Here is a 13,897-nt window from a genome sequence, read left to right on the forward strand (position 1 = left end):
TTCCAATGTTTAAATTAGTTTATATGTAATACACAATATGAAGTATTTAAAAGTCATAAAAAAAATTCTGCATATGTAGTAATTCTATTTTTGAATAACTGTCCATTCTGGAATATTACCAGAGGTCTGGAAGAGTTTGTACTTGTGTTCAGTGCTTCTGTAGGTGCAGTTTTTAATCAGCCCTTAATTCTACAATATTTTGCAATAAGTGAGTAAAATGAGCAGGTGGTATAAACTAACCAGTGCCCATAGAAAAAAAAATAGTTGATAATTCAGTAAAGTTACAGTAAAGCTATGTCTCAGTGTTCTGTAAATTATTTGTAAAAAAACAGATTTATCAGCACCTGAAATTAATGTGCACATCAAAGTTTGAGGTGGGGACTGAGTTTCTTCTTCATTTCTTCTTCTAGTAATGTAGGTAAAGAAGTAAGGCTTTCCTTGCCATTAATTTAAAACAAAGTATTTATCATTTACTAATAATGTCATGTAACTCAGTTAAAAAAATGCTTAAGAACAACATAATCTCTGCATATTTACAGAGATAAGGAAAAAAATAAGTATTTTGAATATAAATCCTGATGATTCTCAGTGTAAAGCAATGTTTTCAAGGTGGCAAAGTAATTCTATATAAATAGAAACCTGCACAAGCCCTTTAAGCATTTGTTAAGGTGCTTACAAAAAGGATAATTTTTAAATCTTTCTGAGTCAATATGAATCAGTGGCTGGAGAAAAGGTATTATTAACCACCACTGATCCTCACCTTTAGTATGGGAAAAGCAAAGCATTTTTCTTTCCAAAGCAAATAATGAAGACTTTTCCTTTGAGACATTGAATTTGCAAGCAGTAAATATGTTTCTTCCTCAACTCTGTATTCTTATCTATTGCAGCCTGAATTACTGCAACACTTATCAGGCAGTAATTAAAGAGGATTGTAAAGTTGCAAATACCAGAAGGATTCTGAAATTGAATTGTTTTTAGTTTTGGTAACTATTCCAGTTAGTTCTTTGTACTATTTTTCAGCATCTAGACGACAATATCTTCATCTCAGCATATTTCAGGTATTAACCATTCTGTATTTAACTTTATAGATACAATGGTAAAGAGTTTTCCTCAGGTAGAAAAAGGAGGCAGAATTCATATCTTTAAAATAGCGTGGGCAAAACAAATTGTTTGTTTATTCATGGAAATGCATGGAGAAATCTTAAACTTATGTTTCAGTTCTGTTTGAAAATGTCTTGTCTGCCCTTCTTAGCAATTTATAGCATGCTCCTCACATTGCTATCTAATTACCCTGAACCATGTTTAGCATTTCTATTTGGTTTAGTTATGCTCCCTCATGAGTCTTTTCTGATTATCCTGCTGCCCTTAGAGCACATGCAGCAGGCAGGGAGCAAAGGCAGCCCCACGGGCTGGCAAGGTCTCCCTGAGAGCACCAGGAGCTGAGATCCCTGCAGTTCCCCTCAAATCCTATTGACTTTCCAGCAAAGGGCAGCTGGGGTGAATTACTGGCTGCAGAAAAGCCAGTGGCATCATTTCCATCTGTGGGAAGGTCAAGAGTTCTCACCTTTTTACCTGCTTGTTGCACACCTCTGTGCTCAGCAATGGGAGGAGTTGTGTTGATGCTGTTCTCATGCAAAGTTCCTGTTATTGCCATCCCACTTACTTTTATATCAACTGAACAGAAGCTTCCAAGCAGTAACCTAGAAACTTGTCTGTGAGACCTTTTCATGGCTTAATAGACCAGATGAATAAATTTTAACAAGCTAAATAAAAAATTCAGACACAAATTCCAGTTCACCTTAAAGTGACTCACTTTCCCTTAAATGTTCATTGACTTATACAGCAACACATTAGGAAATTTATTTTATGCAGTTAGAAGTGTATTTCTCTGTAAATCACAATGTTGGGTGTACCCAGAGCAATACAACCACTTCCCCTAAAGCAGTGCTGCTTTTGGTCCTTTGACCAATCTGGTCAACAGAGCTCTTGTTCATGCCCAGTGCTCAGTTTCTTACTGCATTTAGATCATCCAAATTATTAGAAAATAAACTTTAAAACATTTGCATCTTGAAACAAGCACTGCAAAGTTAAAAAAACAAGGGGCTGTAGCGAGCTTCAAGGTTACATGTATGTCATACTAAAAATGTCAGATGTATTTCTGTATCTCATTAAATTTTTGGAGTTAAAGCTAGTGGCAGCAGTAAAAGAAATCATATTTGGATGTTACAGACGGTTTTGAGTTTGACAGTTTTTTTTTTTTTTTCATTCTCTAAATACTTCCTTGAGAAACTATGTACTTGCTTTTAGAGGCTTCACTGCCTCCAGAAATATGATCTTTGAGGATTCATATTGTTATGCTATTTTCATCAGCCTATATAGTAGCAAATAATATGAGAAGAACATGAGGAGTGCTTCTTTATTACATAAATTATTGCTTTTTCTGGCTAGATTTGATACTGTAGGAAACTTTTAGATTGTTCACATATCTTTACCACCAGTTGAAGTAGGAAAATAATCCTAGGATATATTATCTTTTCAGAGTAATGATACAGAGTCATGTTTTCCTAATCTGAAGTACATATATTATAATTTGCCCTTACTCTTATGTCTTTGTATTTTTTTAATCCTCCTCTGAATTACATCTTGACAGTTAAATATCATCCTTCCAAAATATTTATCACAGACCTGTACTGGACTGCACAATTCCAGAGTCCACAGTTTGTCCAAGCAGATCATACTGGTTCAGTCGAGAGCCATCTTCAGCCACAACCACTGACCTCGCTGGTTCCCGTGTCCACTCATACACAACCTCTGCTCTGGTATAAGCATCTGATTTAAAAGAAATACATTGCATTTAAGCTTTGCACTTTCTGTTGCCTTATGGCTTTGTCAGAACAATATTTTGAGCAGTAGTTTGAATATTTAGTTATCTTTAATTATCTGTGGAAACCCACAACTATCTTACTGGAATTTATCTATAGGAAGTACAATTGATTTTTACAAAATAGCTAAATATCTGCTGTAGGATTGGATTAAGGTTGGCTCTCTATGGCATTAATATATTTCTCTCTTATATATTTTCTGCCTGAGTAAAGAAGTGAGAGTGAGAAGTGGAATTTCACGAGCATGCAAGAACCCAAATGCTTTTTCTAACTTCCAACTATTATAAAGAAAGATGAGCCCCAAACTTTTCAATTTTCATAGTGTGATGTTGTCTGGGCCTCTGTAAGTCCTTCTCAGAGTGGCTTCAATGATCTTCTCATCCTCAGCCTGGCTACAGCTCCCATTTGGTCATGCCCCATCACACTGTCTTGCTTAAAATGGGGCTAGCAGACATTTCTGAGGCTGCCTAGGAGAAAGTGAGTTTAAGTCGCAGTCTATTTTTTGGTTTTTGCTTTGGTTATTTCTGAATAGTCCTCACACTCAAGACTTGAGTTTGGAACAAGGCAAAAGAAAAGTACTGTGGGCTCTCCCAGCCCAAGCAGTCTGGTGTGTTACAGAGAGAATTCAGCAGCATCTACACATGCCATTGATGGGCTTTGTGCTGTTATTTATGTTCTTTCCAGAATATTTTTAATCCTAATTCGGTAGTAAAATTCTGCTGTCATTTTGTGCTGTTTGGAATCTGGCAGCTCTCACTTGGAGCAGTTGGGTGGGAGTTAATTGACTACACAGAGGCAGCTCATGTAATTCTTTACACCTAAAAAGTACCCAAAGGCATGAATGGGCATGAATGTGTGGCCAGAATCTGCATCAAGCTTGCACCCAGCAAAGGCAGCTGGAGCTGGATGGGACATATTAGGGCATCCAAAATGACAGAAGGATTCTACCTGATGAATTTCCCTTTTTTCAGACTGGCAAGCAGGAAGGGAAAGGGAGGAATCTGATTCACTTAACCTTGTTTGTGAGTTAGCAATTTTACCTTATCAGTGTAAGAGATAACAGCTAGTAATTGAAGAGTTGGTTGGGTAGAATGTGCTGGTAAATTAATTGCATGGCATTTGATTCTGCATTATTGAAACTGAAGGGTGCTTTTATCTTTGGGCTTCATATTCCCTAAGCATTGTAACATATCAACATAGCTTGGAATTTGTTTTTGGAATCAATGGCAAAAGCAAATCTACATCTTAATAATTCTGACTTTAAAAATAATGTCCCCAGTAAACACAGAAATTGACTTGCTAATCTAGTCACATAAAGACAGTAATAAAATTAATTTTCAAGCATTTGTTCTGGAGTATGAGAATAGCTTGGAAGAGAGAGGAGTGCTTTACTGAGCTACTGAGAATGACTGGATTGGTTTAGAGGGAAGGGGGTGCACTGGGCAGTGCTAGAAATGAGCTGCCAGATTTGGTTCTCAATTCTGCTGCCCCCCTCAGCTTCCAACTCATGTTGCATAAGCAGCAATGCAGCCATCTGCTCCCATCACTGCTGGTTTCCAGAGTGGCCTCAGTTTTAAACTGACAATCAGATGTTTGTGGTAAGAGTTGAGGAGAGCATCTGCCTTTCTGATTTTGTTTTGCCATCATATGGCATTTTGTCGTTCCAGAATTTCTTTAGCATTTGTTACACTGAATTTACACTGGAATAACCTCTAGCTTAAGCTGCTCTTTGGCAAATCATTTTAGCCTTGGAGCTGGGTCAAACATTTATTGGTCCCTACAGTATGGGCAGAGTCCACAGGAGATATGCAGCTCCTTCATTGTGAAGCTTTTAGGAATCCAGCTCTAAGAAGTGATGAGTAACAGTGGAGGACATAAAAAACCTCTTATCCAATTTAATCTAAAACAAATGGAGCTAGGCAAACACTACCTTGGGGAGCTAAGTGTTAGATTGTAGTCTGCACTTTAAGCATGGATTTTGTGACAATTAAATTCATTTCCAGTAAATTTTCCAGTCCATTAAGATGATTATAATTAATTGCTTTAGTTTGACAAAAATGTCCCAAATGTATTTAAATATGATTCTCACTTAAAAAGTGGAAATTAATTATAAGATCTGTTCTTTTTTCATGTGTAACAGTGAGTCCCACTTTCCTAACTTGTTTGGGTCCAGCCATTTGTCCTGTTGGATATATTTCTATTTATATCAAGAAAGAAATATTGAGAGAAATATTCTATAACTTGATAATTATGGCATATGATCTGATGAGAAGGAAGGGAGAGATCCAGCTTTAAGGTCTGTTCTCAACAGTGAATTCTTCATGCAGTGCTTGCAGTAGAACCATGCTACAGAAGGAACTCCTCCACATGAGGATCTCAGATTAGGAGCTCACCTAAATTTAGTGAGGGAATGAAAATTTTCCTTGAAAACTCCTTGATTTAGTCTAATGATCTTTCCAAGCATTTATAGTTACTTGTTTTTTAGGACAGCTTTCATAGAACATTAGTGTTTAAACCAAAAAAAAAAAAAAAAGATAAAAACCTGTACAACATGACAGTCCACAGCTGTACTTTGAGCTTAGAATGTCAATTATTGCCTTTGAGTGGTGTAACAAATAGCCTTTCTATCAGAAATATCAGTGCTTTTTTGGTTCAATTAAGAAAATTAAGTATATTATGAAACTATTTTTTAAGGATAAAAAGATCCAATTTTGATACAAAAGATGCAGATACACTTGTATGTTTTTCTGCTGTCTTGTTCTTGCCTTCTGGTGTGGTTCTGGACTTTTATGCAAATCCACATTATCTATCCCTTTTATTTAATAATTTCTGCAAATCTTAGTCATTTAACTGAGGCAAAGTCCTCAGTAATCTGCAAAGCCGTGCACTGCGTGAACGAATACATTAACCTGGGACAGAGTGAGCCAGAAAGAACTTAGTGTAGGAAAAGAATGGGAAATATTGTTCATAGTAGGGAAGGTCTGGTGTTTGGGCCATGGTTCAGTGATGCACAGATGTGGTGATAGGTGTCTTGTCTTGTCTATAAAATTCAGTCTAGTAAATCAAATTTGTTCGGAAACTGTTCCTGGTTTAAATTGTCATTAGCAGGTTTTTTGCAGGATTAGCCATTTCCCTGCCTCGCAGTGCCAGCACCATGCCTGCAGGGACACTTTAGTGAGCACATCAAAAGAACTCCATCCTGCAGCCACTCCTGATCTCACTGGGATCTTGGGTGCACAGATCTCTTATTAATCAAGAACCCACTGCAGTATCTGTCCTGTTATAAACTGGAGTAAATCTTCCCCCCACTCCACTCTCTTTCACGAGATATTTGGAAAGATTTATTGTAAGTGCTCTCTAAGAAAACTGAACATTCAAGGAGCAAACTATTCTTGTCAGTTATACTCTAAGGTTGTATGAGCTTTTTGTGCTCTAAGCCTTATCTAGGAGATTAGCAGCTCTTTAAAGACAAAACATCAGCGCTGTCTCATGGCAAACATAGAAGCCCAAACACATTCAGCCCAAAGTAAATTATCACCCTGTCGGGTACCGTGTGAGGAATGAATTGGGTTTTCTGTTTGTTGACTTCTAAAATTGATCAAGCCACTAAGTAACCACTATCAGTGAAACGACCAATTTCTGTTAGGAAAAAAGTAGCCATTGAGGAAACAATTTGTACACTATTACATCTTCCATATATTTTAACTTCCTTGTTTGTGTTAAACAAACCTAGACTAAATTAGAGCGGCACTTTTTTTTTTTTTCTTTATGTTTTATTTCCAAAAATACTATGTTTAGTTAAGTGTCAGGCTGGTTGCTATTCACATTGAAGTTCTGGGGAAAATTCTCAACTTACCAAAAGCTTTCTCAGTGATTGCACTAATTTCAATTATCCTGATTTCAATTATATTTCCATTACTTTGTTCTGTATGTTCTCTCATCTAGGGCTGTGTATGCTGCAAGAGTAGGACTCTATTTGGAGATTTCTGAGATTTTTCACTTCCAAAAATGTTCCATGAGTGTATATGAGTATCTTCTAATCCTAGGAAAAATGTTGATCTAAACATACCAAGACTACAGTAGCAAAACCGTTTTCACCTAAACCAATTCAGTTATCCATACTGTGTATTGCTTTTCTTTAAGACTGATTTTGGGTTTTAACAAAACAAAGCAATTATACGATTAACAACATTTTCTATGTGACAAACTACTTTTTTAGATATTTAGAGCACTGTCATTTTCATCTTTGGTGAATGTCCAGACATCACATTGTAGGACATTTAAGAGACGTAAGCGAGGTCCATTATATTTGATATATTTATAAAGAATAAAGATACAACCCTGACAAAAACGTGACAAATACACAAGTTTAAAACCTTGAGGTTTTCTCAGTTGCAAAATACTCTTTTTAAGTGGCCTAAAAATGGGAGAAACCTCCATTTAAAATAAACTTACAGCTTCCAAATTTCAAGGGGCAAGCATGTGCATCCATAGGAAAGTCTTCTAAATGCATTGGACATTCTGCTCTCACAGTCAATCTATAATGGATTAATGAGCAAAAGGACACATTTATTCTAGTTTCATAGAAATAGCAAATAGACTTCTATTAAGACACATAGCATAAGTACAGCACAGCATCTCTTATGTGATTAATTAGTGGTTAAAACTGCATTGTCTGGCTGAGGGTGCAACTGCTCTGCCCCTCTGCCCTTCCTCACAGTCCATTGGAGGCAGGATCAGGCTTCTCATTTGGTGTGAGGATTAAAATCTATTAACAACTGCAATTGCTTCCTTGCTGCCATCATTAAATTGGCCCACTCTGGATGCTCAGACATTTGCTGAAATCATTTCATTGCTATCAGCCTGAGTGCAAACATGTTTCTCAATAAAAGAGGTTAAAAGAGCTAGAAACAGTCACATACCACACATCTGCAGAGAATGAAGTGTAATATTGAAGAGTAGGCTAAAAATTGCATTAAGGCACTTGCAAAGGTGAGGAAATAGGAATGGTTATGGTCAAAAGAAGAGACACATGTGAACAATGTGCTGCCAAGACAGTGTTCCTGTGGATTAAATCCCTAACAGCTGAGCATTTAGAAAGACAAGAAAAATTGACCTGGACTTGTGTAGCTACCAGCCAAGATGATTCTACTTCAGTCTAGCCAGTCTTGAAAGATGTTGCACAATAAATTGAAAATTCCAAATGCCTGGAAAACTTGTTTTCTCCAAACACTTGTACCAATTGTAAAAATATCTTTAATTTTTTTTAAAGAAAACACAGTGTTCACCTATGTACTAAGTTATCCATCTTGGCTTGGAGTCAACAGAGTCCCTTTATACCTTGTTTTGATTCCATGGGAGACATAAAGGGGGATGTACAGCTCTATAGAAACAACATACCTTTTTTTTCATATTTTAATTTGTAGGTTTTTAATCCAGAATGTTTGCATGACTGTATATCATCATTATTTCAAAAGGATTTATTTAACTCCTCTAACAACTGGACAGCTAAAGTTCAGTTATCCATGAAGAGAATAATATATTTCCAATGAATGCTGTCAGCACAGAAAAAAAAATTTCTCCTAAATTTCCGAATGCTTTAATCAATGGAAAAAGAAATGTCTGTTTTTATGCCGTCATGCTTTATAATCCCAAGCACAAGAAATATTAAGAATGGTTAATGAATTCTGTGTGCATCTGTTTGTTCTTAGAATCTGCTTTCTGTACGACCCAAAGATTAAAGACCCTTGAACACAATTTAGGAGTACAGATTATACTAAACTTTCAGGCTTTATTATACTTGCTGATGGAATCCTTGAAAGCAATGCCAAATTAAGATTCTCTTCAAACTGATGGATTCCTAATACTGTAAGAGCCTTTTTAAAATCAAGCATTAAGATGCATCCAGGGACCATAGAGGTAGCACAGCAGGAGAGGAAAAATAAACACTGCAAACAGTTCAGTTTGCCCATCATCCCAAGGCCCATTGTGAAAATAATAATTAAGCAGGAATCAAATTGTGCTCAAAAAAGTACCAGTTTCCTATCTGGAAAATATGCTTTCACAAGTTAAATTGTAAAACTAAATGAAGGATGTAATGTTTTAGGGCTCACCTCATTGTGTATAGCAACGTCCCATCCTCTGTGATTCGTAATAGTTTATTTGGCATTGTCATGTTATGAGCCACTGACTTCTTTCCATTGTGGAAAAAGGTATCAGGTGTCCAAATTTTGCTGGCCATTAAATTATTTAACCGAAGAACAGTCATAGGTCCTTTGAATTTTAATCTCTCATCTTTCCAGCTTTGGCGGAAAAATACATCTATAGTGTATTCCTACATCAATTCAGAAAAAAAGGGAAACACTTATGATGTCATATGTTGCAATATGGGAACTTGAAAAGTATGTTCTTACCATTCCCCAGAAGAAAGATGACTATTAATGAAATTTGTCATTATCAGAATGTTTATTTGCTGTATTACTTACAATGTACCTTAAGCTGGTTATTAAACAGTTACAGTACCATTACTGTGTTCAACACAATAAACATCAGGAAGTATTTCAAAAGTTGCCCATGAGTTAGATATAATACAATGGAAACAAAATAATTCACCCTTTTCCTGCTTGAACTGTAATTTGAAGCTGCAGATAGGTGGCCAGTATGTGTGGCACAGGAAATGTGCGTCAGAGTAAAATAAGCCTTGTGAGGCAGGGTCTTAATACAGCCTTCTGTTCTAAATGTCTCGTTAGCATAAACTTGTGATCAACCTGCAGAAAGTTCACAGTCCACTCAAATTCTGTGGTCTGATTGGTGAGATGTGGAATGGTTCATTGGGTGAAATGGTTGGGCTACAAAGAGGCCAAGCTGAGGGCGCCTTTGGGCCAAGAGTGACAGCCTGATTGCACAGGGACTGGGCCAGGGAGGGAGAGAACCAGTGCCTGACTCAGTGGGCATGGGGACAACCAAAATAACCAACATTCACTATAAAATGAAAGAAATATTTGTGATAAAGCAACAGGAACCAAGAGGGAAAGAGTGGAAAAAAAAGAAAGATATGCTGGAATACTATACATAAAGTATAGATGGACTGAAAATATGAAAAACTGTGACTGCAGCATAGTGCAGTGTTTTCCCAGGGAAAAATTCCATCCTCATGTGGATGTTCAGTTTGGGATCATCCTGCCCCTTCCATCTTTGATATTTTGATAAACATCAAAAGCAGTTATCCAAAAATGGTTCTGAGTTACTCTGAATGAGACTCTTTTGGCTGAGAAATGGAACCTGAGAAATGGATCTCTGCTGAGATTTCCTGCAAATGGAGATACGAAATCCTGGAACAGAGAGAACTCCTGTGTGTGAAGGCACACAGAGCTATAAGGAGTAGAGCCATCCTGACAAACTTGATAATAAAGAGAAACATTCTGGAAGGAGCATGCAAAATGTCTCCACAGCAAATTCCTTTAGATTTGTGTCTTTTCATTTTAACAACCAGCAACACTCCATACAACATAAGCACTTTTGAGCTGTTTATTCCTTGTGCAACTATTAGCAAGAAAGAATGGTGATTCTTACTGATGTACTGATGTGTGTTTTTCCCACTTTTAGGGTATGAAATGCCTGAATATTTTTTTTTTAACATGGAAATGTAATTACATGGATTGTTCTAATTTTGGGTTTGTTTGGTGGATTTTTAAATTTAATTTTAATTTATTTATATCTTAGACCTGTGAATAATTTGGGTGCATACTTAGTTGTATTTCCATTTCTTTAATCACTTGCTCAGTGAACTGTTGAAGGCTGAGTTTATTCAGCTTCAGTGAAAGCAGTTTGCACTTATAACCAATTATTTGCTTCAGAATTTTGCTGGGTCATGGCCTTAGGTTGAATTGTGACCAAATCCCGTCCCAGCTGTGCAACAGAGTAGGCAAGAAGGAGGTGTAGGAGACAGTATCCATCATTAAAATTTTGGATTTTCTCCATGTTTTACTAGCATCAAAGAAAATTTCCTCCTACACACATGGGAAAGGTAAAAGACATGCCCAGAAGGTGAGATCCTTTCAGTGTGCATGTAAGCCATTCCCTTTTTCTCCTTCAGCTGCAAAGGGGGTGAGTGGGAGGTGGTACAGGTTGAGGAAAGAGAGTCTGGCTTTTCACTTCATACAAACACAAGGTTCATTTGTTGGAAAAGGACAAGGAGTCAGAAAGATTTGATAAGGGTCCTGACAGCATAAGATAAAATTCAATTAAAAAGTAGCTGGCAGGTCATGCCTGGCACAGGCTCTTTCCCTATCCCAGGTCATCACACCATATAGAGTGAATTAATTTTGGCTGAGATATCTCAGCTTTTCAGCTTTCACTACCCACTTAAGCATGTACATTAATTCTCCTCAAATGAATCCTGACAGACAGCTGATCTTTTGGGCCGAGCCATCAGATACTCTGATTAGGGCTTTTTTCTACAGCAGAGGGGCATACAGAACCAGGGAGCAGAAGGATTTTCTCTAGACCATGTACAATAGCAGTGGCCTATGTACAGATAAATGAGTGAGGTGGAATTTGGAATAAATTGTCCACAGCAGAGACTCTTCATTCATTCCACAGTGTGCAGGTTAAAAACAGAAGATTCCTATCTGCACTTTGAATAAATTATATAGTGTTGAATATTTATAACACTTTGACTTAAATGTTCTCTAATTTACTCTTCTGATACTTCTCCCTGGAGATTGTTTATTCACAGGATAGACCACTCTATGGTCTACACGAGGTTCTGTACAGGAAGATAGTAAGATAGAAAAGATCATTCCAGAATAGCTAACTGTACAGAAAAACTAGGAATGAAGGTTTACTAGAAAAAAAAATCTGTCTTTATGAAAAAGTTAATTTTGAAATGCTTCTTATTCCAAAAAATATACATCAAAAATTTTCACAAAAATGACTGTATGAGAATAGCCAAATATGTTGTTCAGCTCCATCCACCATGTAAGCATGCCTAAAAACCTGCAAAGTTCTTCCAAAAAAGATGATATTATTTTAAAAAATGCTTTTCTCCCATTTAACTTTATTTACAAGCATAAGAACAAGCCAAGACAATCTCTTTATAGAATAACAGGTTATGTCTATGCTGCTCTTAGAAGAGAGTGGGTAGGAGCACCCTGACTTATCCATGGAAGTGCCTCCCTGGATCCTGCAAACAGATGGCTGAGGTGTGCTGGCAGCTCAGGGTGGCTGTGTTTTCCTAACACTCAGTGTGAGCTGGAGGAGCCCCTGGCCAGGCTCAGGCACAGACACAGCTCATCCTCCCCTTGCCTCGCACGGCCCCAGCCCAGGCTGCACATGGTGGGGCAGGGGAGCCCCAGCTGAGGGTGGCTGCTGCCAACCTGCCAGTGCACGGAGCACACTGCACTCAGTGTGCAGTGGAATTCATATCAACTCTGGGTTCTGGAAAACTCTTCCATTTTTCTTTCTGTCTCTGGTTTCACACCTAGTTCCTCAAGCAAAGGTTTAACATGAGTGGGCTGCACACACATTACTTTTTATGGGAGGTGAGTAGGAGTTTTACACTAAATACTTTTCTGTGAATTCTTTGGTTTTCAAAATATATGAACACCTGCCTCTGTGTTTCTTGGTCACACATTTTATTAAGAGGATGATGAATTCTTTCTCCTGTTTAACTGACTGAAAAACGGGAGCCAACATGGTATGGGTATCGGTGGCATTTGTAAATTTAACTGTACTTTTATAAGTACTGTTTTCCAAGAAATCAAAAAATGGTGTCTTTTCATAGAGTTCACTTAGAAAAACAAACTGTCTTGTAAAAGTTACTTTTTCTGGTTTTCCATTCCTTAACATTGTTTTGAGTAGTCAGAAACTTGTAATAACCTGGTGTTTAAGGCTTAGCTGCATTTTTAGTTCAAATTAAGCAGCTGACAATTTTGTAATCAGAAATGGAACTTGTTCCCTTTCCTCTACTTATTTTTTCAGTTTTTTTTTAATCTTTCTTTTGCTAAGTGTATTTAGCACAATGTAGCCAGCTACAAGTTTGAACTGCTTTCATTTCTTCATTTAGATCAACAAGGATGTTTCTAGCATTCGTCCTAACACAGCATCCAGCAGATACACGTGGCTGCAGACCAGGCTTTACCCTATTCAATAGCCATCTATTTGTGCAAACCTCATTTATATGGAAAATTTTAAGTACCTTATCCAAATTTCTACACAACTCTTGGTATCTCTTAAGACCAGGGCTCACAACATCTTCATTCAGTTTTCTGAACATCTCCATTCCCTGCAGTTATCTGGAAATTTGATTTTAATATTCATTCCATAAAGCAATGACAGTAATTCTCTCATTAATCTTCTCTTTTTAGCAGCCAAGATCTAGGAAAGTCACTTTCCATTGATCAGTAGCTTTTAATATAAAAATACAGGTTAGACTGTACAGATGTCACACCATAGGCACAAGTGTTAATTGCATTTTAAGATGATGATCTTTCTTGGCAAATGGGATCAGTGATGTGCCAGCAAGGACCTAAGCAATCACTCTCAGAAGAATATGGATCCAAACCCTAATGAATTTCATAATATATTATGTAGCAAATATAAAGTCTGTTAAAACACGTTATTAAAGTCACTGAGGCTTCTAATTTCCGGGCACTTTAAATGCAGTCACAGCAGCAGGAACAGTAGCACATAAAAGCTGATGGCATTTTCAAATCAAGGGCTTTAAGAAAGCCCAGCCTTAAAAGGGGTAAATAAGTTATTGCATAGATCTTTCATCCTCAAAATTAAAAAGACAAGAGAAAATGAGTACTGTAGAAATATAGGCCATCACTTACCATATCATGGTCTGAAACAGGCCCAAAACTGGTGACGAAGATGTCAGTCTTCACTTCAGTTACACGCTCTGATGAAGCAGGAAATTAGGACAGTGAGTGTCTATAAACAGCCTTCATTAGATCTTACCACTACCAATTCTCACAATAAATAGAGAAATTATTGGCTTTGATTAGCCATTC

At 37.1% G+C, this 13,897-nt stretch overlaps 1 protein-coding gene across 3 annotated transcripts in view; it reads right to left on the bottom strand.

Annotated features, from left to right (window-relative positions):
• Positions 1 to 13,897, bottom strand: part of GABRA1 (gamma-aminobutyric acid type A receptor subunit alpha1) — a 40,726-nt gene that overhangs the window by 10,925 nt on the left and 15,904 nt on the right. For all 3 annotated transcript variants that reach the window (XM_068205654.1, XM_068205655.1, XM_068205656.1), the window contains exons 4-7: positions 13,718 to 13,785; positions 8,996 to 9,216; positions 7,338 to 7,420; positions 2,686 to 2,829 (exon numbers count right to left, since the gene is read on the bottom strand). In XM_068205654.1, coding sequence (XP_068061755.1) covers positions 2,686 to 2,829; positions 7,338 to 7,420; positions 8,996 to 9,216; positions 13,718 to 13,785 — 516 coding nt within the window. The remainder of the gene's footprint in view (positions 1 to 2,685; positions 2,830 to 7,337; positions 7,421 to 8,995; positions 9,217 to 13,717; positions 13,786 to 13,897) is intronic.

This window comes from Anomalospiza imberbis, chromosome 15, assembly GCF_031753505.1.
Source record: "Anomalospiza imberbis isolate Cuckoo-Finch-1a 21T00152 chromosome 15, ASM3175350v1, whole genome shotgun sequence".
NCBI lineage: Eukaryota > Metazoa > Chordata > Aves > Passeriformes > Viduidae > Anomalospiza > Anomalospiza imberbis.